The sequence below is a fragment of the Gambusia affinis genome, linkage group LG08 (genome assembly GCF_019740435.1).
Source record: "Gambusia affinis linkage group LG08, SWU_Gaff_1.0, whole genome shotgun sequence".
NCBI classification, from domain to species: domain Eukaryota; kingdom Metazoa; phylum Chordata; class Actinopteri; order Cyprinodontiformes; family Poeciliidae; genus Gambusia; species Gambusia affinis.
In genome coordinates, this window is record NC_057875.1 from 7436416 (window position 1) to 7463913 (window position 27498).

The 27498-nt window shown below is 36.1% G+C and overlaps 1 protein-coding gene across 5 annotated transcripts; it reads left to right on the top strand.

The window, feature by feature from the left end:
* The first annotated feature begins 667 nt into the window (after positions 1-667).
* myrf (myelin regulatory factor) lies at positions 668-27261 on the top strand. 5 transcript variants are annotated; one of them, XM_044125243.1, is made up of 27 exons: positions 668-1242; positions 13297-13387; positions 13525-13797; positions 15178-15239; positions 15434-15656; positions 15736-15836; positions 15991-16105; positions 17141-17336; positions 17577-17653; positions 17734-17844; positions 17936-18041; positions 19609-19809; positions 20910-21018; positions 21165-21274; positions 21359-21519; positions 21606-21678; positions 21790-21872; positions 21967-22035; positions 22131-22214; positions 22377-22444; positions 22539-22613; positions 22695-22919; positions 23091-23184; positions 23294-23356; positions 24042-24147; positions 24254-24328; positions 24470-27261. In XM_044125243.1, exons 1-27 carry the CDS (start codon positions 1197-1199, stop codon positions 24548-24550), a joined length of 3078 nt encoding a protein of 1025 aa, XP_043981178.1. In that variant the 5' UTR covers positions 668-1196; the 3' UTR covers positions 24551-27261. The 5 variants fall into 5 exon arrangements, with proteins under 5 accessions (XP_043981178.1, XP_043981180.1, XP_043981183.1 ...); XM_044125245.1 differs by having other exon boundaries at positions 17936-18026; XM_044125248.1 differs by having other exon boundaries at positions 15736-15815.
* Positions 27262-27498: the final 237 nt, after the last annotated feature.

Here is a 27498-nt window from a genome sequence, read left to right on the forward strand (position 1 = left end):
ATCATTCCCTCAAATCCTCCCTTTAGGAAGCCTTCACACAGAACACTAATGTTGCTATGTGTTTACCTAAGTTAACACTGTTGAGAAAAATGTCCTCCTCACCCCAAAAAGTGGACTTGAGGTAAAACAAGTATTTTAATAAAGTTCAAAGTGTCAGAATTTGCATAATTAAAATAAAGTGAATTATATTGTGTACAGGCTCAACTATTAGGTCCTTAAAAGTGATTGTGGTTATTGAGAGGTAAACAAGCATTGTCTTCTCTTTTTTGTATTTTTTAAAAAATATTTATGGTAAAGCATTATTAACTCATACATGAATAATGGAGATTACTGAAATACTGTGTCTAATGTAATGCATTAAAGCTTTCACCCCTGTTTTCAGTATTGTTGTGATGTTTTACTAAAGTTTATGTTTTGTTATCCTCAAAGTTTGCAAAATGAATCATTAGGTCATTGTCCAATAATTGCTGTCATGTAGAAAATCACAGAAGCAGAATCATAGAAGCAGATCTTTGAATTTATACATAAAATAAGAGGACATTAGTAACTTTTCATAAACTTTCAAAACTCTTTCCCTCTAGATATATTTTTTCAGCAGGAGCAGGAAGCTATCGGACATCCCTCACCTGCCTCAGCTCCTCTCCTCCGACTCTCCCTGCAGCACACACCCTGTTTGGGAGGGAGAGGCGCAGGAGGGATACAACTCGCCTCACAGACTCCCGGAATCTACTTTAAACTCATTTTCACGCTTTTGTTTTTGAATCTTTTACAAAGTATAGTTTTATTCCTTCTTTTATAGGGGACATATGTTTTAAGAAAGTAGCCGACGTCACGATTTTTTTATGACGTTTATGAGAACTGAATTTGCGCTGTTGAGGCGACTTTTTTAAACGTTGTCCTCATGTGGAGCGCTCTTGGTTTTGTTTTATTTTTAAAGGTTTATCCCGTCACGTATAGACCTATAATTCGAGCTACAAGGGAATTTTGAAACTTTAAAATTGGCCCTTTAGATTGGTGCCAAGCTGTTTTACTAAAGCCGAAAAAACTTCAGCGCATTTAAACCGGCATTTGTACGAAGTGAAGTTAAATAAAATCGGGATTTCGTAATGTATATGTGAAAGTTCCCCCCAAATCCGAATCGGTGTCGTTCGGAAAAGGGGAGAATTTGATGGAGGTTTTATGTGGGACCCGCTAGGATGGACGTGGTAGATGAAACAGAGGCTTTACAAAGATTTTTTGAAGGTAAGATGTTTTCTAATTATCTCATTGACCTTTTACGCATAAGTCACTATCGAAACAAAACTTTTTTTATTTAAAAGAGTTCTGACTTATAAATGACTTAACTTCATGAAAAAAAAAAAAAACTTTTTAAAGTAGCAAAATTTAAAGCTATACCTGGGCTGTTTAAATATAAAGAAATTCCTGACTCAAACCTCAACTTATTTGTAAACATTTGGCCATAAGGTTGTAACATTTTTGTTTTTAGATAAATTCCTCTTTGCAAATAGAAGTATGCACTTTAACAGATGACAATAAATAATATTGTCATAATCAATTAATGAGAAAAACATTTTTTTCAGATAGATAGATAGATAGATAGATAGATAGATAGATAGATAGATAGATAGATAGATAGATAGATAGATAGATAGATAGATAGATAGATAGATAGATAGATAGATAGATAGATAGATAGATAGATAGATAGATAGGTGATTCAATAATGTCTAAATGATTTGAGATTAATTTAACACAACATAATGCTTTTGTTTAGACATTTTAGGTGATGTACATTTGAGAACATGCATCATTTTCTAAATAGCACATTTTAAATATAGTTTCATAATTACATCATCTGCTCAAAGAGTACTGTGCATAATTCTTTAGTCTCACCATTCCTTTATCTTGTCTTTTAAGGAGTAAATATATTTTGGTTCTGATTTGGGCAGTCAGCTCTTCTTAGTGTGAGTGCATGGGCAGCAAAAACAGCAGAAATTTAAAAGAAAAATCTAAATTAACAAATGTCAGGGGTAAGATGTGTTGTTCTCATCATCAGATATCATCTGTAATTATTTTCAACAGTCAGTGTGCTCTGATTTGTTGCTTTAAAGATTTCTCATTCACTCCTGAAAACAAGGGGAATTCAGAAAAGTTAACTGGTGCCCGGAGAAAAAGTGCTGCTGATGGGTAACAGATTGAGGAGAAAAGTAGGAATCCTGAAGGAGGGGGAAGGTGGAGGAAGGTGGGGCTAAAAGGGTGTAGGAATTTAAGTCAAGATAAATTGTGTGTTTTGTAAGTGCTCTGTTGGACCAGAGCCGGCTTGAGATTTTATGGGACCCTGAGCAGAGTTTGATTTGGGGCCCCAATTTTAATTCACATTATTTATTAAATAAATCACAGTAGCTAAACAGTGCAGAAAAGGTTATTTCTCTGAATTACCTCTTTGGTCTGTCAGTCAGGTCTAGAGTACAGTGATTTATAAGCTTAGTAAAGTCAGGAAAGAGGAACCAGTTTACATTTAGTTTGCAGCTACATTGCAGATGAAATATTCCTCCAGCAAAATATCAATTTAATGTTAAATTGATTAATACAGGATGTTTTAAATAGGGTGTGAATAATTAGATTATTTTAAATATTTATCATCAACACTAGCAAAAACATAAAACAACTATGATAAAACTAACTAAAAACTGGGTTAAACAAGAAAACCCCAGAGGATAAAGGACTTAATGGGACTCAAACTTCACTGGACTTTGAAGTCAATGTAAAAACAAAAAAAAGGATGTTTTAGTTCAAGACAAATTCTGTTTGAGAGGTCAGATGCTATTGCTGTCTGCTACAGTTTGAGTCCTACTTTAAGACTTTTCATGGGAGCAGACACATGCCAAATACCCCAGGGTCCCATATTGGGGCCCCCTTCTTATTTAATATAAAAGCTCCCCTCTAACTCAGATTACAACAATTTATGAGAATAATTATCTTAACTACACAGATGACACAAAGCTACCAGGTGACTATGAAGCCATTCAAGCACTGAACAGATGCAAGTCAACGCGTAGTTGTGGCATAACGTTCTCCTGCTGAATAAAAAGAAAACTGAAGTAATTATTTTATTACCTTAATTATGGACGACCTAGACCATCCTCTTCATGAGTCTGCCTTGAGAAAACAGAGTATTCTCAGTCAGAGGCTTCTTCAGATTTGTTGTATTTCAAGAGATCTCTCCTGCCAACAGCCGACACCATCTACAGTAACTTTTTGAAGAATCTGAATTAATGTTACAACATTTAATTTCCCCTTGGGATCAATAAAGTACTTTTTTAATTTGAATTTTTGAACTTTGAATTAAGAGTAACAACCAAGAGTCAGCACACAGCTTGAGCTATTATAATTAGAGATTAGTGAGGCCTGAAATATACTATATTGATGAACTCAGACCTGAACTTTCAGAGTCACATAAAGACAATTGGAAAGTCAAGTTTCTATTATATGAAGAACATTTCCAGGATAAAAGGACTAATGTCCCAGCAAAATCTTGAGTAACTTATCCTTTTATTCATTTTTAGTCAAATTTATGACTGCAACAGTGTCTTCACAGGTTTACCTAAAAAGTCAGTCAGACAGCTGCAGCTGATCCATAAAGCTGCTGCTGTCATTCTCACTCAAACTAGAAAAGTAGAGCGCATCATCTCAGTTCTGAAGTTCTTAAATAGCATTCCTGAAGCTCAAAGAATAAACCTTAAAATAACTTTGTTAGTTTATAAGTCACCAAATGATTAGAACCAAAATACATTAATGGTTTGTTGACATTTCAACCTTCCAGGTGGCTGAGATCTTCTGGTCCATTTCTACTCTGTATCATTCAGCATTCCGTTGTTTAGCTTCCAGAAAACTGCAAAGATGTTGAAACACTAAGTTCATAAAATGTTGTCTGTTTTTCAATCTGTCATCGCCTTTCCTTACTTTGCACCTCCAATATAACATAATGCTTTTGGCTTCTTTGTTGATTTCTTTCTTTCTCATGAAGTGAAGCACTTTGAATTGATTTGTTGCTGTATATAACTGAATTTCATTTATATAGCATCTTTCGTAAGTTAGAAAACCACAAGGTGGTTTAGAGTAAAATAATTTGAAAATGCAAGAAATATGCTATTAAAAATAAAATCGCCTTACTTTGCCTTGCCTTGGGGTCACCATGCAGGACTGGGGGCCCTAAGCAGCAGCATGGTTTGTGCTGTTCTTTGGGCTGGTTCTTGGTGGCAAGGTGGGAATGTCTACATTTCAAGCCCCAAATTACTATTCTTTATAAAAAGCCTAGTTTTGTTGTTTTTATCTGCAGTGTATTTTTGACATTTTCACTTTCTTCTGTCTATTTTTACTTATCCGTGCTCTAAACCTCCTATAAGTCATTTAAACGTGGTGCCAGTCCATAATACACCATGTGATTAACTGTTCCCTTCTTGTTAAAATTCACAACACTCACTTTACTGATTCAGTTTTTTTTTTTTTTTAAGATTTTCAGATGTCAGGTGTGTATAAACACAATCACACCCTAAGAAGAGATCTGTGAGGAAATTTTGACTCTTTATTATTGTATGCGCTAAACACTGACTGAAATATATACAGCCATCCATGACTGTCAAATGGTTCCTCACTGTTCTGACAGGAATTTAGTGTGTTTACATTCTTGCTTTGGGAGTAAGAGAGATGTTCTTTCTTTGGCTTTATTTCAGCCACCCTCACTTGGTTTAAAATGTCAACTTGTCCATTAGGTGCTTGTTTTCCTTGTTTTAATCTTGAGCTCATGATTTCATTGAATCAACTTTGTAGGGACATCAAAAAAATGCTTTTTTTTATAGCTGATCAGTTAATACAGCGCCATAGAGAAAAACACTCAGACACGCAGCAATATGATTGATTTGGGTAGTGGTAAAGTGTGTTTTAAGGGGTTTAGTGAAATATATATGTGTGCACATTAATGTACATTCCTGGCATAGTCCTGGTGGCTGTTAAAACACGATGAGGTGAGACTGGTGTTACTCTTCGTGGTCTTAGGCCTCTCGCTCCGACTCTCTCTGACTCCATTAGAGTGACAGTGAGCAGACAGGGTGAGGAGGTGAGATAGTGCAGACTCAGGGTGGAGAGAGGAGCCAACCGCGGATCCCCTCGAAACTTGACCTTCTCCTCTCTGACTCACTTTGATAGCAACCAGTTGCTCACACAAAGATGGTGTGTGCGCCACAGAGACTGGAGTCACAGCTGTCTGCAAGTTGTCTTAATGTCACCAAAGATTTGATTGAAAGAGAAGATGTAATGTAGTTCTTATGTAGTTTTCATAACAGATGAATAGTCACTTAAAATACACAAAATTGGCTTTATGAGGGCACACTTTCAAAAATACTAATTGTGATGGATGCAGATGTTTTTGATGAGCAGGAACTATGTCCTCAGCGAGTTTTGTCCTGAGGATTCCTCTTGATGAGATGTTCCCAACTAATTTTAAAGGGAGGCATTCATCAGGTCTCCTTATCATATCAGAGAAACTTCTTAATTGACTTCTTTCAATGCAGAGGAGCTTTCCCCTCACTGAACCTCTAAGTTCAGCCATCCTAAGGAAACTCATTTCACTCACTCTTTCTTTTGGTTATGATCTATTTCTCACACAGGTAAATGAATATTACCTTTTTGGTCCAGACATGGTCTCGATCCTTAAATTCAGCTCCTGCTCTATCTTTACTCCCTGAAACTTGAGGCAGGGACTGACCCCCAACTTTGAGGGAACAATGGTTCTTTCTCTGGTTGAGAACCATGGTCTCAGATTTAATCTTTAATATATACTTGATGTCCTTAAATTGTTTCATGTGCAACGTCATTTTGACTGATCACCACAAACACATTAAAACATTTTGTTAATCTGTATTTCCTGTACTATACAAGCTGATGGGACAGCAGTAAATCTGTTCTTCCATTACTCAGTTGTCGCCATCTGAGTAATTTTATGAAAATTCCTGCTGCTCTACTCCCACAGTAGCTCTGAATAATGGGTGTAAATGCTGCGACTCATCATGGAAATCCTGCAATAAGGCTGACAAAGTTTTGTTGAGTTCTCTGATTTATGGGTTCATCAGAGAGTTACTTTTAGAGGGAAGCATTGTTTCTGAGCTTGCAGACAAGCTTGCAGTACTAAGCAACGTGCTGCAAGCCACCCCGCTCCCTGCGTACATTGTTAAACTTGACTTCACTGATTAATTTACTTTTGTTTCCACACTCATTTTCAATGATGTAAAGTCCTGCCAGAAAATTTTAATGACCATTTTTTTTCATTTTGTTGCATCTTATGAACAGCAATCACTGTAGTCTTGCAGTGCTCCTTATCATTGTTGTGAAACCAGAAACAACTCTGATCTGTACCAGAACATCTTTCCTAAATGTTCCTTTATGTTGTCTCTGATTATGTCTTGTTTAGTTCCTCCTCCTTTTTTTTCTCAGTATTGAGAATTTCAACCATTGGCACTCAGCCTCACATTTTACTTAGTTTCTCTCTGCATCCAGGTCCCAGCCTGATTTCTGTTGTAATCTCCCTGAGCCAGAGCCACCGGTGCGGCCAGTGCTTGTATGCGACAAGGGCTGTGTGTGGTAGCCTGGTACAGCCCTTTCCCATGACTGGGAACTAATCCTCATTAAAACACTCTATTTCACACATACACATAGTATCTTTAGCACACAACACACACACACACATTTTTTACACTGTTCTGCGACTCTCAAGACTTTGTTCTAAAGTCTTTGCGTCCGATGGGAGAAACATGTAAAAGATAGACAGGAATTGTTTCTTTCATCTTCTGTTTCAGGTGTTGTCAGCTGAAGAACGTCATCATGCTTTGGCTTCGTCCAGGTACCCAGTGCTGCTCTGTCTGCTCTGCTTCTGTAGATGTGGTTTCTAAGACCTGATGAGTGGCTTTGTGTTTTTGTTAATGTGTCAAAGTGATATGCCTCAGTTTTCTGAGCAACTCTGTCATGAGAAAATATGTAAGACATTAGCATTGGCGATGATTTGGAACATCTTCTGTAACTTTTGCTTTAGTATGTTTGTACTTGATGGAATGCTATAAACACAGTATGCATATTTCTAAATTGAGCTGTATTTTCCAGATCAGCTGTGAAGGTTGCTTGCGGTCTTATTTGTCTATGTTGATATAGAGTTTGGCAAGTCAGTCTTAAATAGCAAACTCTATAAATGCCTGTATATTAATCAACAAATCAATTTAAGAGCTTTCAAACATTTGATTTGATATCCTCTTAAGTTCTTCTCTTTTTCTACAATTGCATAATACTGTATGTGCTGTGTGAATGTTATTTATTCAGCTTTTTCCATCTATTTCACGGATGTTCAGCCAGGATCGTTGGAGGATGAACTAAGATTGTTATTCATTGTAGTCAGATCTTTTCCATTTATTAAAAAAATCTGCCAACTTGTCTGCAGAAAATGAGAAAAATTCATTCAAGGTTTGCCTTTAATTTTCTTTTGTGAAAACAGGTTAGTAGAGTAGATTAAGTCATTATTTTTTTTGTCCTGGAATGCCATTTATGTTATTTTAAAGAGCTCTAGGTAATAGTGTGGCAAATGAAACATTTAGACTTTGTCTTCGAGGAAAAAAAAATTCTTTGAATCTTTTTTTTACTTTTGGTTAAGAGGAGTAAAACACATACCATTAGAGAATGTTATGTGTCATGTAGGCTCAATCTCAAGGACAGAGCAGGGGAGAGCAAGGCAGAGGTTATAAGCAGTGCATACACTAGTGTGATTGACAGTGCTAAGACATCCTTCCTTGCTCTGATTGGTTGTTTCTGACCGGGAGCTGTGGATTTATGCAGATGGCAGTGGGATCAGAAACAGAAGAGCTCGATTTTTTTTACAGGTTATCTGTCTCATGTTATACTGTAAGGATATAGTGACTTTTTTAACAAATATGTAAAAAAGTTAGTCACTGCTGCTTTAAGATTACTTAGGTTAAAACTGAATCAGTTCATGCTTATAGTTTATTAACTGAACTTTCAAATCTAAATTTGCACACAAATCTTGATCATGTATCACTTTTACATGTAATAAAGTTACAAAAGATATAGAAAAGTTTGAAGTTATGGGTTAATTAGCAACTGAATATGTTAGTATGTAGCTTTGGTAACCAGTCCTTTACAGATTTACACCTATTTAATTTTTCTCCTGTTCTCTTTGTTGACTGCGCTTAAATTTATCTGCAATCCTGCCTGACTTGCTGCCATTCTGTGATTTAGTTGTCAGAAAGTAAAATAAGCCCAACATTTTTATTGAAAATATGTAAATTTAGACAAAGTTTTTAAATTATGGCCAGCTCTTATACACTCCAAGGATCTTTTACTCTGTTGTATATGTAAAACTCTCCATTGTCCACCCTGCTTACAGCAGGCTATGCACGGTAAGGCTTGAGGTTACAGAAACCAGCATAAATGAGAACAATTATTTGTTTAAGCAGTTATGGTGTTTATGTAGTTAATTTTAAAGAGTGGGAAGAGACAAACATAGTGTCAGTAACAGGCGCTTGCCTAGACAGATATTTATGCTCCAGTTCTTATACACACAAAAGTCACAATTCCCCACAATTAAGGGAAACCCTTTCCTGCAAAAGAAGCTAAAATTATCTTACTGAATAGTGGATCATTTAATGATGCTTGGCTCAATATCAACATGTCAAAAACAGCTATGGTATGTTCAAAGTTCTCCTTAAAAGCTTATGCCACTCATGAATGCACTCATGTAAATGCATTTTATGGCATGATAAATAAAAATAAGAACTCTATGCATTATATGAAATGCAAAGATTACCTTAGGAAACACGTATTGTATTGCTGCATTTTCTACTCATGTCTGAAACTGGATGAATATGTTCTTACTCAAAATAAAACCGCATTTTCCTGAATCATATTCATCAAATCATCTTTAATCGGAACTCACACACTCTGTCCTCTGTGTGACAACCAAGCCATTGAAATGGTGGCATAACACACACACGCACGTAAAAACAAACAAATGCGTGTTCGCGTGGGCACGCGTATGCTCACACAACCCTTAATCTTTCCAAAGGCACGTCTGTATCGAAGTCAGGCTGACAAGCATTTCACTGTTCTCCCCTGGACACAGCTGGACAGAGAAAAACATAGAGGACAGGGAAATCTACACATTCAGTCCACAGCCAGTTAAGATGATTCAGTAATTTGCACGTTTCACATGCTTGATCTTCTCTCTAAACCAAATGACATTGACATTGGCTCCTTTAATTACTATTATTGATTAAAAAAAAAATAAGCATGTAAACAGAAGAATCTTTTTTTTTTGCTTTGGTGTGACATTATAAACCATTACTGTTCATTGTTGTATTGAAAAAGCTACATCACAAAAAAATTAGACAACAAAATAACACAATACGAATTAAATATAAATCATATGTTTACTGTGAAACTGTACATTTTCACAATTTCAACTGTTTTTTTTTAAGTACCCCATTCATACGAAAGAGCAGTGATAACATTTACAACTAGATGAGTAGGACTAAATTTTTTTTCCATAGTGAGGTGATTTCTTCAAGATTTATGTTATTTTACAAAATAAAATAAAAAACAGTGAGAAGGTTTAAATTCCCTTGGTAAATAATTTATTTCTCAGCTCTTTTATTAAAACCCTTGACGTTTTGGAGCATTTTTGTGTCAATGGGACCTTTGACACAAACAGGACACGTCATGCTGAGTTGTACTGAGACTGAACAGATTACTGGACTTCAGCCACAGAATGTTTTTTTTTAAACTATCAATACCTCAGAACAACAATGGCTCGAAAAGAATTACTGAGGATCAGACCTTTGAGTGTTGAACCAGGTGCTCAAGGGGTTGACAATTATAGGAGTCACTTATGTCTGTTGTTCTTAATGCTTTGCTGTCACTTTCTGTTGGTGTATGACTCAAATGATGCTCCAGTTATGCAATAATAGTATTTCATAATTTTATCTTATGATGTGCAGAGATTTTGTCACTGAGGAATATTTACTCAACTCAGCATCCCAAATGCATGAAGTAGCTTCAAAAGAATGACAGTCCAATCTATTTTCTGATTATTTTTTACTTTTGCCAATTAAGGTTGCTAATAGGTTCTGAATGGAATGTTGAGTTGTATTTTTTTTTTTATTTCAGGTGATTATTAAGTGTAGGGAAGAAATAAGATGCTGCTGCTACAACAAAAGAAATCTACTTGGTCATGTCTTTATTTTTTACTCTCTTCATCCAAAGTGTTTAACTATGTTGTCAGGACATTCTTGCAAATTAGTTCTTTTGTCTCAATGAGCTTTATCCTGGTTAAATCCAGGTTAAATTAAGGACTATTAAAATATACTGAACATGGCCCAGTTATATGAAAATCTTGAGTAAAATACCATGGTTTCATTTTCCCATAATGAAACCATGGTAGTTGTTTTAATATCTGCAGTATCTAAGTTCTTTTTTTCTTTTTAGGTAAAACCAACAGTTTTCCCACCTAAATGAAATAATATATTGATTATAACTGGAACAAAAATGTTTCCTATAAAATTTGTCATCATTGTTTAATTCATAAATTTTAGCAAAATGTAGAATAATAACTCAATGATTTTAATAGCAGTTTTCAGGTCCTTAAAAATGCTGTGTAATTTTGCCATCCTGATCTTTATCCTGTTCCACCAATAAGACAAGGGGACATTATTAACAAATGAATTTGTCATACTCATCAAACCTTGCTAACTATAGAATTAAAAAAGCTTTTAAGCTTTTTCCCTCTTTATCTTTTGCAGTAACTGTAAATATTTCAAACAGCTGCATTTATCTGAGTCGTAAATGAGGGGAAACTGTACTAGCCTTTGTTCAGCTAGCTGACCAACAGTGCTCAGCAACAGGTCGGGGAAAAGTCCCTTTGCATTCCTTGATGCTGTTAATCAGCCAATGACAGGGTTTAATGGTTTGCAAAATGCACATTTTGGGTTCACACTTTGTTTTTTAGACACATCAACATGACAAGATAAGAACCAGTGTGACAGAAGTTTTTTTTAAATACACTTTGGAACATGTCTATATTTACACTTTTGACACTTAATCATGGTGATGGATTGCATGGATACTAACTAGTCATTCCAATAAAAAATTATAAACCCTGTTAGTTTTCAATGCCATCTTGTTTTGAACATGTTTCTTGGACTACAGTTTGAAGTCTATTTTTTTCTCACTTTCCTTTGTTTGTAAAGTCTTCCCAACCTTGAACATCATACCTTTTTCCTCTCTTTTCATGCCCCAAGCCTTCCTTAGGCCCCATCAATCTTCCCTCCTCTTTCCCCATATCTCCCTATTTTCTGTTATCAGTCCTGCCAGCTTAAATTTACTGCCTCTTTGGGTGGGGTGCACATCTGGATCCTATTTAAAAAGAACCATCCTGCCTTTTTTTCTTCTTTTTTTCTTTACTACCATGCATCAAGAGACATTTATCAGCTGTTTATTGTCTGAGAAGCAAGATTGTTTTTTGTCATCAAAATGGCAACACAAGGATTTATAACTTTAAATCTTAAATCTAATTTAATTAATCTGAGACAAGAGGGTTTTTCTGGTTGAAAGACATGAGATATGACTGTTCACTGGAAATGATCTCAAATGTTTTCCAGGATGAAATCACACATTAGTCACCTTTGTTGCAAACAGTAGAACTCAGTAATAAAATATTATAGTAGCTGTGACTCTAGCAGCATGGAGCAACATTTGTGTTGTGTTTTGACGGCAGTTAGAAATGGATGGAGAAAAGGGAAAAGGTGAAATATTTTCTAATGCTAACACAAAAATTCCTCGCATTCCCAAGTTTCTAGCTGAGGACCTTCCTAATCTATTGGAGGAGGAGTGAATGCGTGTGTGTGCGTGCGTGGGTGTGGGTGCGAGCGTGTGTGTGCGTGTATATGGGGGTGGTGTTTGGGCTTTAAAAGAGTGGGGTGTCCCACCCACCCACTTATAGCAAATCCGTTTCTTCTCATTTGTTCTGTTTGCACAATCCGACATTTGGGAAAATGTCTTAGAGATTTAAAAAAAAATATTTACTTTTCAATTACAGTATTTGAACTGATGGTGATTATCTCTATAAGACATATATTCAAAAGCAGGTGTTCATTCTACGTCTGTGTTTTCAAGACTAAGTGAGATCATGTGTTTGGGATTTGCAAGGCTTTGCCTATCAAAGGCTGAAAATGACCCTGGGGAAAAGATTGGGTTGGATTTTGGAAATACTTTTGTGTAGAATTATTTGTAACATTTTCTCTACATTTGTAGAAACAATAAGTCAATTGACTAGTGAATACTTTAAAAGTGAATACAATAAATAATAGTCAGAACTATTTGGAAATATTTTTAAACAGCCCTTGGATTTCTCATTTTCTTTGATATCCTTTTTGATATTTTAGTTATTTTAGTCATGAAGCTTATAAAACTAAATTCAATTCCATCTGGTTACCCATTTCCTACTCAGAGTTACCAATTACAGGTTGTAGTTAAAATATTCCATTGAGAAAAAAGCCAAACATATGTGTTCTCTCTGCATATGTGCCTCAAAATGTCCTCTTAAAAATGAAGAGATTTAAGCATGAAAACTTTGTTACTTCACAAAAATAGCTGATATGTCATACCCTTTGGGATCTGAAAATGAGCTTGCTCCTTAGGGGGAAATGAATAGAAGCCTCCCCCAAAGAAATTTATATATCTCTAGATACAGCAGGAAAGTACTACCTTTATTGAAGATATAAACATCTGTTAGGATGTCAAAAATGATAATTTTTTAAATATAGGGTTAATTTAACTCAACATTTTTTCAAGTAGAGCAAATGTGGCTTCAGTACAAAACAGTTTGTGTAACAATGGAGGAGATTCTGAAACATCACTATGTCCACATCCTTTAACTCTTTGTTACATCTGAAACCTTAATCTCTACATTTCCCGTGAGCCAATCACATTGGCTCACAGGAAGCCATTTCACAACATCATCATTAAGTGTTCAAGATAATGTCATCATGTCTCATTATCACATTTTACACCTTGAAATCAACAGAGTTCTTACAAAGACATTTGTGGAATAAATCTGTCAGGGAATTGTTGCAACACTTGGACTGAGTTGTGGCATTGTGTGGAGCAGCTGATAGATTCCTGTTGCTAATCCCCAGATGCTCTCCATCTTCTCTTTTCACGTTCCCAACCCTCCCTTCTCCACAGGTCATGATATTACCAGTTCTCTGGAGCCAGCCAACATCGACACCAGTATCCTGGAAGAGTACATCAGCAAGGAGGACGATAGCACTGACATGTCAGTAGGGACTCCAGGCTATCCCAGCAACGTCAAAACAACATGCACCAACCAAAGCAAACCATGTTGTTACAAAGGAATTTGTTTTTTCTGATAAGGCTAATCCCTTCTTTCTTTTTCTTTTTTCTCCCTCCCAGCTGTTTCTCAGAGGTCCACAGCACCCCGGGACCAAATTATTCATCTCCTCAGGCAGGAGTGTCCTCCTCTGGAGGATTGGTGTGTGGTGTGAGTCCCCCTATTCCTCTGCGCCAAGGAGCCCCTCCAGCCGGGCCCCCAAGTTGTCAGAACGCCTATCCCCAGGGTCCATCTCTAGGGCTCCGACACAGTTACCCCTGCCTGGGACAGCAGCAGCAGCATCAGCAGCACCAGGCTCACGTCAAGCCAGAGCACCGGGGCCATTACGCTCCAGGGTGAGCACAGTAGTTCAGGAAAAAAACTGGGAATTTATTATCAGAAGGTTGGTTAAGTTATTTGGAAATGGTAATTTTTTACTTTAATTACTGACTATTTCCCCGAAAAAGCTATCCAATTACTTTACTGATTGCTTATCTTCAAAAGTGATTACTTATTTGAATGACTTTACTTAGTTTCTTTAAAAAAAAAAAAGAATGTAGAGCCTGAATACCTTTTAAAGAATGTATTTTTAGCCTAATTCTATTTTTTCTGTATATTTCATCATATCAAATTTACTCAAATGAAGTCGTCCCCTTTTAAAACCTGTTGATGTCTTTCAACGGTGAAACAGAAAAAAGGTGGAATTATGAAAGAAGGCCAACAACTAATCACACAAACACCTTGTTTTTGCTGACTTTAAACTATACAAAACAAACTAAACAGAAAATATAAATTTTCATGAGAATATAAGACCATGTTATTAGATATGAAGGATCTACATGTTTGTATTTTAAGTTTGTGCTGATTTACTTCTGTGTTTCATTGTTTAATTCGACCTGATCATTCAACCAGACAGCCTTCTTCAAACACAGAAATACAGACGTTGTTTGACTAAGTGAACAGTAATGAACTAGCAAGTGTTTCCTGTTCTTTGCTGCATGCAGATTTTCATTTTGCTTTATGCTCTGATAAATAATAGTCATTTTAGGCATGCTTTAGTTACAGCCATGTCATGATTCCAACATGTATTTACCTTTCTTGAATATCATGTTCTCTTGTCTTTCCCATTTTTATAAAAATGTCATTTGGCCACTTTTACAACTTATATATCAAAGAAATATAACAACATGGATCATTTAGTGAACATTTGTTTAAACTCTGATCAACTTTAAAAAAATAAAGTATCAATGAAAATTTTTAAAATTCCTAAGATGCACTTATTTTGTTGGTGGGAGAGAGGGTATGTTTTCATTTACAGAATTAATATAACAAAATTAAATGTTCTCATGTTATGCCACAGCTGTACCAGGTTGCTAATAATTGGGATTTCGATTAATAAAATATAATAAAATACTCTTACTTCACCATTACAACCAAAAACCAACTCTTCAATAAGTGCATTATCAATGTTACTTTAGTAATTTAAAGTGTTAGTCAAGATGAGAGGGAGGACTGATAACAGAGATAAAGAGTCCACTTATATCCTCAAAAACAGAAAGTCTGACCTTTCTGATTGTGAGAAAGTGCAGAACAAGAAAAATAGCACAACTAGGATGAAGTGGTTAATGCTGGATATTTAAATAGATTTAACATTTCTAGAGACTAGCATGCCTGTGTTATAAGTTTTAAATTCATTCCCATTATTTTTCTTTCCTTCTTTGGATCTTTGCTGCTAGGACTCTTCCTGAGTCCCCACCAGACTCCAGCTCTGAGCCTTATTCCCCTCAACAGGTGAATGGTGAGTAGCTCACTTTTTGCTTTAGAAATGGGAAGTCAAACACCAAGGTTAATGTTGGTTTATTTTATTTTAATTAAACTAGACATAGACTTTGCAGCCCATTTCATTGTTTTATTAATCTCACCTTTTTCCAACAATTAGATTCAATTTTGCCTTTTAAATAGTGTGCTTGCCTTCTCAAATCTTTGGTTTAGATCCTCACATGATCAGAACCATGACTCCAGAGAATATGTGCCAGATGACTCCAACGCCGCCTCTCCCACCACACGGCCATTATCCTGGCATGCATCGAGACATGTACCTAAAGCCAGAGCCCATGATCTCGCAGTATCATATTGGCCCAGCAACTAGTGGGGGTGGGGAGATGCAGCAGACACAAATGCTCCATCAGCTGCTGCAGCATCCACAGGGGCAAGAGTGAGTCAGTGGATAGAGTTGTCTTCGCCAGTGTGTGTTAAAACATCAGACACAATCAGTTCTGATTTTGTTTTTGCAGCAGCATCTCTGTTCATCAAGCCAAGAAGAGGAAGCACTCTGAATCTCCCAACAGCACATTGAATTCCCAAATCCTCACAGGTATCATCAAACAAGAACCAGGTAGGCAGGCATCTTTCTTCCCTCCCTCCCTCACCTCCTCTACCTCACGCTCACCTCCTCTCACTAACTCTTAACACAGATTTACAGAACAAAACGTTTATTACATGAAGCTTCAACACGTCAAAGTCAGCTGTTTTAAATGTGTTTGTCACAGGTTTAATGCAGGATGCAGACAACACCTACCTGGATCCAAACTATCAGTGCATCAAGTGGCAACCTCACCAGCAGAACAAATGGACACCCCTTTATGATGCCAACGGCAAGGACCTGTGCGTGGAATTCATCTTTGCTATATTGTGCAGAAGCAAAAAGAGATTAATGGATTTTATAGACTCAAAAATGAACTATGATTTAATTGGTTACTGGTATAATTCAACAAAATGCACGACAGGAGTGGAAAAGTAATGGCTTTCCACAACATTCCTGCACAGTGAGGTATATGTGGGAGTGAACAAGAGCAGGGTTTCAATTTAGACAGACACCGTCAACGAGGGGGAAAAAAATGTATTGCACCTCGTTGTGCTTTTGCAGTGCCAAACAAGATAGGGAGGAAGGTTGGAATGAACTCTCAGGACCTTTGAGATATGTTATCAAAACCACCTGGTTGACCATTGAAGCTCTAAACACACAATGCTTAAATTATGAAAATATACGGGAGTGACTTTTTCAAAATTCCAAAATTTTACGGGAACGTTTAATCTGAGGTGACCTCTAATTAGCAGAAGGATACAGATGAATAGCCATGTTAATGCTTAAAAATGTAAAATTTTGTTGATAGCTTGTTTTTCTGGCTGTACAGCTCAGTTTTTCTGAACTTATATAATGAAACCTTTATTTTCCAGCGTGGAAAAAATAGAAAAGTATTTTTGGTCTAGTTTCTAGTGCAAGTATTTTACTACACTTGAAATAAGACAAAACAAACTCTTAAGCTATAGGTGCTCGTTTCAAGTCAATAATTCATTAATTCTAATTAAAATGCTAGTTTCACTGGCAAATTTTTCACTTATAATATGTTAATTGTTAATAAAGTGAAAAACAATCTGTCACAGGAATTAGTACTTTAAAAAAAAATCAATATTAAAGAATGATTTACTAAAGCTGAAAGAAAATAATTAGCATTTTCTGAAAATAATTCATAAATTCTTGGAAAGTAACCTTTTATTTTGCTGAAAGTAACATATAGGTTTACATAAAATAATAAAAAGAAAGTCACCTTTAACCTACTAAAGTGCAACTTAATTACGAAAAAGTACACTCTGTGAAATTATCTGTAAATACAGCAGATTTTTTTCTTCCCTGTTTAGACCGATGCCAACCTACCGCGTCGATGCTGACAAAGGCTTCAACTTCTCCTTGGCTGACGATGCCTTTGTATGCCAGAAGAAGAACCACTTCCAGGTCACAGTGTATATCGGGATGCTTGGAGACCCTAAGTATATCAAGACGAATGAAGGCCTGCAGCCCATAGACTGCTTTTATCTCAAACTCCATGGAGTGAAGGTGAAGGAAACATGCTGGACAGTCAAAGCATGATTTCAGATGTATGTATGGTACCAACTTGGCTTGATTAGGTCCTTAGATGATGGACAACCTGACATTTATTACTTTCCATATTCTATAAATTGTAGATTTATGAACGTTTTTAAGGAATGATATGGAAAAATACTCACACCTTTAATTTGACACTGGGTGTAAGGTTGTGTATTTATTAAGTGCTAAATTTTTGTTCTTTGCCGGCAGGTGGAAGCCATGAATCAATCGATCAGTGTGGAACAGTCACAGTCTGACCGCAGCAAGAGGCCTTTCAAGCCAGTGCTGTAAGTCCATGCTCCTTAAATCCCTTTGAAACAATCATGAGCTCAATCATGCCATCATTATATTTGTCTTTGTGTGCCAGGGTCACGTTGCCCCCTGAGCAGGTCACCAAAGTTACAGTAGGACGACTCCACTTCAGCGAGACCACAGCAAATAACATGCGGAAGAAGGGCAAACCGAATCCTGATCAGAGGTAGAAAAAGTGTGCTGCATAAACGTGAAATATTTGGACACATTTATGACCCTTAGGAGTCTGTTGTTTTTGACTGCATTAATCTTTGCAGATATTTCATGCTGGTAGTGGCCCTGCATGCACAGTCCCACAGTCAGAGCTACACTGTGGCTGCACATGTGTCTGAGAGGATCATCGTCAGGGTAACGTCTGGCCATGTCTGTTTCCTTCTTACAGCAATCATATCCCGTGTGAATGTGAAACTTTTCTATTGATCAGCTCCTCAGCCCTTTCTAACCTCATCCTCTCCATTCCTTTAACCTGTGTGAATGTTCTTACCTTTACATTTTGAAAAAAAAAAATGTTCCTCAGAGCTCAAATGATGAAAGAATACATGATGCTGCTGTCCTGTAAAAAGAGAATTCAGAGAATTTCTCTATTTTTTGAGCAAAATGTGTTGATGTAGATGCAGGGTGTGTCCAAATTACAGGCTGCAAACTTTGAAGGTTGATTATGTCAGCAGTGATGCAACAAATAATGGCATGAACAAAGAGATGGAATACAGTTTCAAATATAAGTACATAAAAAACTGGTGGTTGCAAAAATTTTTTATCTAAAATATTAAAGCAGTTACATATTCTTTAGCACTTTTTTTAATTCCTCATGGTCCTTTGTCCTTTAATTCATCTTAAAGGACATTTATCACCACTTCTTACAATAATTATGTTCAGACTCGTAACTCGGATTGCTATATTAATTTATATGTCCAAAATCTAGGAAGAAATTGTCAAAATAGCTAGCTTGAATATGAGTTCAGAAAGGCAAAGACTGATTGTAATTTATCAAGTGAAAAGACAAAAATCTAAAAAAAAAATTTTTTTTTAGAGACCTAACAAACCAGCACCACACCCCGAATTTAAAAGAGGTCTGTGGAAAGACCAGACTAGTTTACCAAAATGGTGAATGACCACTCGTGGCCTAAATTATAATTTACAAAAACTAGAAATCATGGTAAATATAATTTTTGCTCCGGTTCTGATCAGCATTCTTGTTTGATTTACACAGGCTCTAATATTTCTCTGAAAAACTGTGAAAACTGTGAATCACAAGAATTGGCTACTTTTAGAGAAGTGGCTCCAAAAACAAGGTTTAAAAAGTGGATTGCTGTTAAAAACAATAGAATGGTCAATTGAAATTCATAGATTTCCTGAGTTTGAAGTAGTTTGACATTTGCCCTTTAAAACATGAAATCTAACATTTTCAAACAAAAGCTTTTTGCTGGACAGCAGTGTTTGTTGTATTTTATTATACAATTATTTATCAACTGCATGAGATAGAGAAACATAATGTGTCTTTTTTGTAACAAGAGCATTTACTTGTTTTGGAGATTTTGCTTTTATCATTGTGATATAAAAATAAGATTTTTTTATGTAAAAATGTGTAGCTGTGATAATCAAAAGTGTATATAAAGCAAGCACAACCATGGTAAAAAAAATCTCATTTAATTACTGGTGCTTTGTATGAAGCAATGATTTCTGAGCTGTAGGTTTTCCAGTGTTTCTTCTTTTCATGTTTTTCTTAATATATAAGATAAAATATATATTGTATTTGGGTTTACCCAGATTGTTCTTACAAAATGTAAGATGGGTAAAACTATTTTTACCTTGACTGTAACCACAATATTCCAAATATGTGTTTTACGTCCAATGTGTACCACAGTGCTATTTTTTTTAATATGTGAATCTGATTCCCAGTGTACCTCTTCCTTTGATTTTTTTGCGACAGGCATCCAACCCAGGCCAATTTGAAAGTGATAATGAGGTTCTGTGGCAGCGTGGGCAGCTGTCAGACTCCGTGTACCACCACGGCAGAGTCGGCATTAGTACAGACCGTCCAGATGAAGCTCTCGTTGTGCACGGCAACGTCAAAGTCATGGGATCCCTTGTCCATCCATCAGACATCAGAGCAAAAGAAAATGTCCAGGAGGTCAGGATGAGTGTGTGACTCTGTGGGTGCTCTAAAAACATTTCAGATGTCATTCTTGTACCCTTTACATAGCACAAAGGGTGCAACAATGCATACACCTCACTGCATAAAACATGATATTGGATTCATGAGAACAAGATGTAACCAGATTCTAGCAATAGTATGAGAAATCAAAAAATTCCTGCAAATTTGATTTCACAGGTGGAGCAAAGGTTTAATTAGTCATGAACTGTGATTTATAGATTTTTAATTGGTTTACAATATTCCAGTTCTGACATGATTAATTCTAAGATGGTCCTATTCCAAAGAAGAACTGGGAATGTTCTTTTTTGTGTGTTTTGTGTTATACATCCAAAAATTTCTATCCTATATTTTAAGAGTTTTAGGCGGCTACATTTTTTTTGCCTGCCTGGAAATTTTCATTTTCATTTTAGGCAAACACAACAGACTTAAACACATCCTTTCCTACTTCAAATAAGGGTCTTAAACATGCATACATCAGAGGATTGAGCTCAAACAAACACCTTCAAGTTCTAGATTTATAACAGCACACACTTGGTCAACCAGATGAAGCCAAAGAAAAAAAGCAAACATATTACTATTAATACCTGTCTAAAATAGCACAAAGGCAGATAACCAATAACAAAACTCTGGAATGTTGAATTTCATCAGCCTAGCCGCCCTTTATATACAGTATTTGATCCTAGAATTATATTTCAGAAAAGTTTTGACACTCCTTTGTTTCCTTTTTACCTTTTATAGATTAACCAGTGAGGTTTGACTCTTGGGGAATTGAGGGGGACTATTACACATTTTGCCGACTTTTCACTTATCAAGTTGTGAAACTTTCTTCTGTTTTCTTTAGCATTACATAATTTTCCTAGTATTTTTTTAGCTGTTATCTTCACTTCGTTACATATTCTGATATCAAATAAAAAATGAAAAGTTTGCCATTTAAAACATCACACCTGTTATATTATATACTGCAATTGCATTGTGTTTTTTTTCTGCATTTCAAACAGTATTTTAACACTTCTTATACAAAGCTCCTTTCTGCATCATACCTTTTGTATTCATACAGTGCTGTTATCTTTTATAAGGTTAACACCACAGACAATTTGAAACGGATTTCTCAGATGAGGCTGGTTCATTACCAATACAAACCTGAGTTTGCTGCGACTGTGGGCATAGAGAACACAGCAGAGACAGGTAATGACTCCACAAATTATTTCTACTTCTGCAGCTTTATCTTCCTGGTACGATGTGTAATATAGTATGTGTCTGTGCATTTTTCATCATCTACATGTTGTTACATCTTCTTGATGCTCTTTATACTTCTACTTCTCTCCATAAAGGTGTCATTGCTCAGGAGGTTCAGCAGATCCTTCCTGAAGCTGTTAAGGAAGGCGGTGATGTCGTTTGTGCCAATGGAGAAACTATTCCCAACCTTTTAGTTGTCAATAAGGTAAGGATCGTACAGAAATACATTTTCAAACAAGCAGAACTTCTATATATTGTTGGCACTGATTGTGTCATGCTGTTTTTGAAGGAGCGAATCTTTATGGAGAATGTTGGAGCTGTGAAGGAGCTCTGCAAGCTGACGGACAACCTAGAGACTCGCATAGACGAACTTGAACGCTGGAGCCGCAAGCTGGCCAAGCTGCGGCGCCTTGACAGCATGAAGAGCACAGTGAGCGGCAGCACAGTGAGGTGAGAAAGAAACACAAATCCCTTTGATTTTCCATCTAAAATGTGCTATGTGCTCTATGAAAACTATTTTTTGTGTGTCTTTATAGCCAGTCGGGAAGTTATTTTAGCAGAACAGGAAGTGGTCCGCTCAAGAAAAAAACAGTCAAACCCGGGAGCAAGGTGTGTGGCTGAATTATAGTTTTTAAGTTATACAGTGCTTTGCAAAACTACCTATACATTGGTGAACTGCAGTTTGTACAGATGTTATTGTGTTTAATCTGCCTGTTCCAGAGCTCACCTCTCGATCAGGGCTGCATCAGTCAGAGGTTCATGCAGGGAATCATCCTGGCTCTTCTTATTGTCATGGCCTTCAGGTTTGTACGGAGGGTTCCAGGTGCAGTAATGGGGGTACATGAAAGTTGTTATGCATACATCTGGTATGATTAAGTCTCGCCTGTTTGTTTGCAGCGTCATTTCGATGTCAGTCCTTTACGTTCTTACGCTTCACCATAGAGGAACCATCACAGAAAAAGATGGGTATGCACTTCTAGATTCAGAAACAAGCTTACCACAACATCTCTCCATTTCTACTTTTAAAATAGTTCTGTTAACGATGTCTCTGTTTCCTGTAGCTATGTTTCTTCTTGTGTTCTCTACATCTCATGGATGCCTATCTTCACTGCTACTATAACTGTCTGTCCGCCTGTCTGCACATGGTACACTGCCAGCTTTTCTACAACTTAAGTTTCCTTGAGCTCTGTCATTCCTAACTTAATTTGCTCAGCTGTTTCTGTTTTGTGTGAAATGGGATTATGTAGTACATATGATCATAATATAAATCATTGGAATGCATTAAAGTATGTTTCTGATTGGTGCAGGTCAAGAGTTGCATTGGAATCATCCCACAAGAATCATTTAACTTCAGTCTCTACCACACCTGCACCAGGTACTATCGACTTCAATTTGATTGTGAAATTATTCAGCTTAATAAATTAAACTCAATCATGCTGGTTTTTTCCCTTTATGTTAACCATCAATAGCTTGCTGTTCAACTACAGCTGTGAACAACCAATCAACAACCACTCTGACATTGAGTAGTAACCAATCCACATCTGGTGAGAAAAATTAACATATCATGTACTCATATTACACAGCAGACATGCTCACTGTACAGATGAATTATCTGTCCTCTCAAGGCATCCCAGTTCCCACTCCTGGCACCATCGTTAAAAAGGCCAAGTCCAGGCAAATGGACAAAGATGGCCACAACAGGAACCGTCTCAGCCACACATCAGCACCCATGTACTTTGCCAAGTCCAAGAGACCTGTGTCCCCAGATGCAGAGGGAGTGGGAACCACCAACCGTTTGCCTCCAGGTCAACAGCCACCACCACGGAGACAACGCAGCCTGCATGCTAAAGGTACCTGCATGACCAGAACCCAGCCATGACACTTCTCTACACATTAGCAGGCAGTGCACAAATAATATGAAGCATTGGGTTTAATGACCACAAAATGAATATTGTGTATTTAATGTATAGCGGTATAAGTCTGGCTTAGAGAACAGGATACATTTTGTTTTTCCATCACAGGAACAGCGACAGCTCCATCTCTAAAAAGTGTTCACATTGTGGAGACAAACCAAGAAATCACCTCACAAAGTTGTGAGTCATCGGAAAGCTGCAGGTCTGAAATTAGAAGAATAATAATTCTTGGTTATTGGTGGACATATATACATATTTTTGCTATGACTTTAAATATTTCCTATTAATGCATGTTTTGTGTCCCTCTGCAGCTATACTCTATCACTTAGGGGACAAAAAAATCATTCCATACCACAAATTACACTACACATGATGTAAGTATAGCATGGATGCACTATAACACAAATGATGTGATTGTGTTTAATCATAGTTGCAGGGTTTCTATTAGGTCTTAAAATGTCATGGATCTTGCTATTTTGTGCTTCCAGATATTTTTTTCTTGTTTTTTTTTAGGATATTAAAATCTCTTAAATAAGATTTTGTACTTATTTTTATCATTTGTTATATCCTCCAAATACAATTGTAACAGTAAGATTTCCGACTTCCGGATTTTTGAGTTATTAATGATCACTTCAAGGACAGGCATTTCTCAAGTGATAAAAAGTATAAACCTTGTTATGCTATTATGATGATAATTTTATTTCATCATGGTTTTTTCACCTCATTAAAACCTTGATTTCAGAGATATCTGCTCCAAAAAGTAAAAAAAAAAAAACAGCTACATTACTATGTTCAGATTAGTACTGCCCCACTGCTCTTTCACATTTTAGTTTAACAAAATTTACTTTTATTTATTTTTTTGTTCTGTTTGTGTTGATTTTACTAACGTGATTTTGATTTTGTTTACCATTATTAACTTTTTTTTATTGTCTTCCTCTCTTTGACTAGAAGATACAATGGGAATGCATGCTAATTTTCTTATTTAAAGGCCTGTAGTTATTATAATATATTATAGAACACTGTAATTGGTAATGAATATAGTGAAATTCATTGTTTTAGGTCAAGAAACAGTGTGTGGGTGAAACAATGTGGAGCCACCAAAGGACGTTTATGTCCCAACCACACAGAGTCAGAGCTCTATAGTGGACAAAGTACATCTACAAAGGTATATCTGACCAAAAGTGATCAGTATCGCTTATATAAACTATTTATATTTTCACAGCATACATTACTTATTTGCGTCATGGATAAAATTTCTGCTTGTTTCTAAGGGGACTCATCACCTCTGGTCAGTACCCGTTTTGTCTTTCCAAGACGTCACCTATCACTTCCGTGTCTCTCACTCTGTGAGTAAACCTGACCTAGAAAAATAAGGGACTCACTAAGATTGTCATCTGACTCCCTCAATTTTCTAAATCTTGTGGAATAATTTTGATTTTCTGTGACTGTGTTGAATTTAATATATTTGCTCTCTTTTTTTTTGACAGGGAGAAGTGAGTTGTGCCACAGAAGAAAAAATCCCATTGCACTCTGACTACCATTTTTTCATTCAAAGCAGCTGTGTGTGAAGAGGAAGTTGATGTGTGCCTGTTTCTTCACACTTCATCATGTATTTCCTGTTTGTGGTTCTGGATGCAGACTGTGTATGATAGAATAATCTTTCCTTATTACTGTATATAAGTTTAAAGATTTTCATGATGAACAAAATTTACCACTATCCCAACTGCAATCTGTACCAAATTAATTTTAGTAAGTGATTCCTGATTCCTGTGATCACTGGAATACAGCACCCTCCATTGTTGTTGGCACCCTTCGTTCAAAATGTGTAAAAATCCAAAATCCAGAAAATACCTTCAGCTGTGATTGCTCTGGAGTGAAATGTGTGTGATTCAGACTGAAAGAAACTCTCATGCCAAAAGATGTATTCATGGCAAAGTGTGAACCACTTACAGACAGTGGGACCTTTAAGCGTTACTCTTTCCATCATATTTTTACTCAGTCTAAACGTCTACATTACATTTTGATCTGTTCTCTTAAATTCATCCCACATGTTTTTAATTGCATTCAGGTGCTGTTTTGGATCATTAAACTACTGAAAGTACCAATGATGATCCATTATCAGTTTTCACAGGAGCCACCGGATTTTACTCAAAACATTCTGGAAATTCGGACAATTTATGTTGATGTATACTCGAACCAGGCCCTTGGAAGATGACCAGGCAAACAATAGTGTATATCGGTTGTCACAGTAAATGGTGGGCATTATGTGGCTTTACAAATATTTATCATGTGTTACTGATTTGTTGTTGCTACGGAGATTTTATTTTGGATATATTTTACGCCCTTTACCATTTTGCTTCTGTGGGGGTTAGTAAGGTAATGTATTCTCATTTAGCCTTTTTGATTGCAGCTTAAGTTGTTTCAATTTGTTTATTATTATTTCTCTATAAATAGATGATCAATACGGGGAGAGATGTTCTCTTGTTTTTTGTATTTTTGGAGTGACTAGGAGCAATGGGGTTCCTTGTGATGTCATGCTGAAAACAAAAAGTAATTTCTTAAAATTATAGTTCCTAAACCTTCTGATTAGCTCGCCAAGTAGAGTTAAATTTTAATTAATTAATAATAGCAGACATGCTGCAGTCTCCATTGGTGATTTCATTAAAAGGTATTATTTCTTAACACATTATTTTTGGAACTGAGTAAATGTTTTAAAATGTTGGGGTTTTTTAGAATTGTGTGAGATTACAGAACTGCAAGAAAGATTTCTATATTTTTACACATTATTTTTAGCAGGGCTGCCAGTAATTATGGAGGCTCCAATATGACACACTAAATATTGTAATGCTCATGATGCAAGTAATATCCAAAAATATATGGTTATCTTTACATTTGATCAAAATGTCTTCCAGCTATAGCATAAGCCAAAAATATGTATGCCTTCGGTATTGAATATACCTCAGTCAGAGAACACTGGTAAATTCTTAGTCTCTACAGTGGAGCTTCATGATGAGGCTGCTACTGACATCTACACTGTCCACTTCATCTTTATGGAAAAAATAAATTAAGCTCTGTTTGAAGTTATAACACTGAATGACTCATTTTAAAATGTTTATGCATTTGGCTACACTGAAGTTGCTCCTTATACAAAGGTGTAGTGGAAATTTGAGATGAGACCCCTGAGCCAAGTTTTCTGCAAAATCACTGGAAGATATTTGTGTAGAATAAAACTGGAAACTAGAACAAATCACTGGAAACAAACATGATGATACACTGTTTACTGACAATATTTTCACCAACACTGGAATAGCTTACACTGTACTTTTTTAACTGGACAATGCTGGTGAGGGATAATTGGTATAATGGCAAGTTTCAGGTGCAATTTCAGGTGCATGTCCAATCATTTCTCTAAGTATTACATCATGGCTTTGAGGTTAGATGTCTTCTGGCGTATTTTACCTTTTGTTTGAAAGGGCAGTGATAAATTTGAAAATTTTGCACTGGTTTTACTCTTCTGTGTATTTTGTTGGATCACTATTAAACATTTTCCCCATGCCTTAAACAAACTAAGACTATGCAGTGATAGCATTTTTATTACTTCTGTATTATATGTTTTCTTGTTTTTGATTTTCTTTTTTATTTCTAATAATTTTTTGACATTTTTCTGACATAATGTGTTGATTAAAAACTGTCATGTGTTGTGTGTTTAAAACATCTATAATCAGGAAAAACGACAACAAAAAAGTAACTCAAAGATTACTAGCAAAGAACGGAAAGAACAGCCATCAAACAGAGATTATAGCATTTATAATGTAGACTGTGTGATTCTTTCACTGTACTCGTGTGGGTAGAGGGTACTATTTTAACTATTTAAAAAGCACCAGTTAGCATAAACCACTGTAGCACTTTTGTCACTGTATATAAATATATATATGAACTGCTTTTGCTTCAGCCAATGCATGAGGCTGATGTCAGATTCCTAAGGTAGAACTGCATTCCATATTATTCTGTTGCATCATTTTGTACCTCCTTTTTAACTGATGTGCTTTATTTTTTCTGTTTTTTTATCAATAATATATTAACTTAGGGTAAGATGGGCACACATTTGCAATTTTAGATCTGTTTAATAAAGAAGAACAGCATTAGGATGAAGTTTATTGCCTGGAATAATATCTCTACTTTTAAGGATTTTATTATTAAAGCTTTTTTGGGGGGTCAAAAATACGCTGTAATACTATGATTGCATGCAGCAAATAAATTGATTATTGCATTGTCTGAATGCGTCTCCTTTTCTTGGGACTTACTAGATCATTTTTCATCCTGTCCACTGGATGGCAGTCAATCATTTAGAATTTCTAGAAAGAAAATAGAACGGTATGCCCTGAATTTTGTCTCTCAGGCAGAACACACATAATAAAAGACTCATTGGTGACTATTTCATTGTAGATCACTAAGTCAAAATTTACAGAGCAAATAACCGACAAAATGTATATAGCACTGAGCGATTCGAAAGGCA

Coding starts and splice junctions, on each gene's coding strand:
- myrf (XM_044125243.1), top strand. CDS start 1,197: ATGGACGTGGTAGATGAAACAGAGGCTTTACAAAGATTTTTTGAAG. Junction 13,798..15,177: donor CGGGGCCATTACGCTCCAGG/GTGAGCACAGTA, acceptor CTTTGCTGCTAG/GACTCTTCCTGAGTCCCCAC. Junction 17,654..17,733: donor AGGCCTTTCAAGCCAGTGCT/GTAAGTCCATGC, acceptor TTTGTGTGCCAG/GGTCACGTTGCCCCCTGAGC.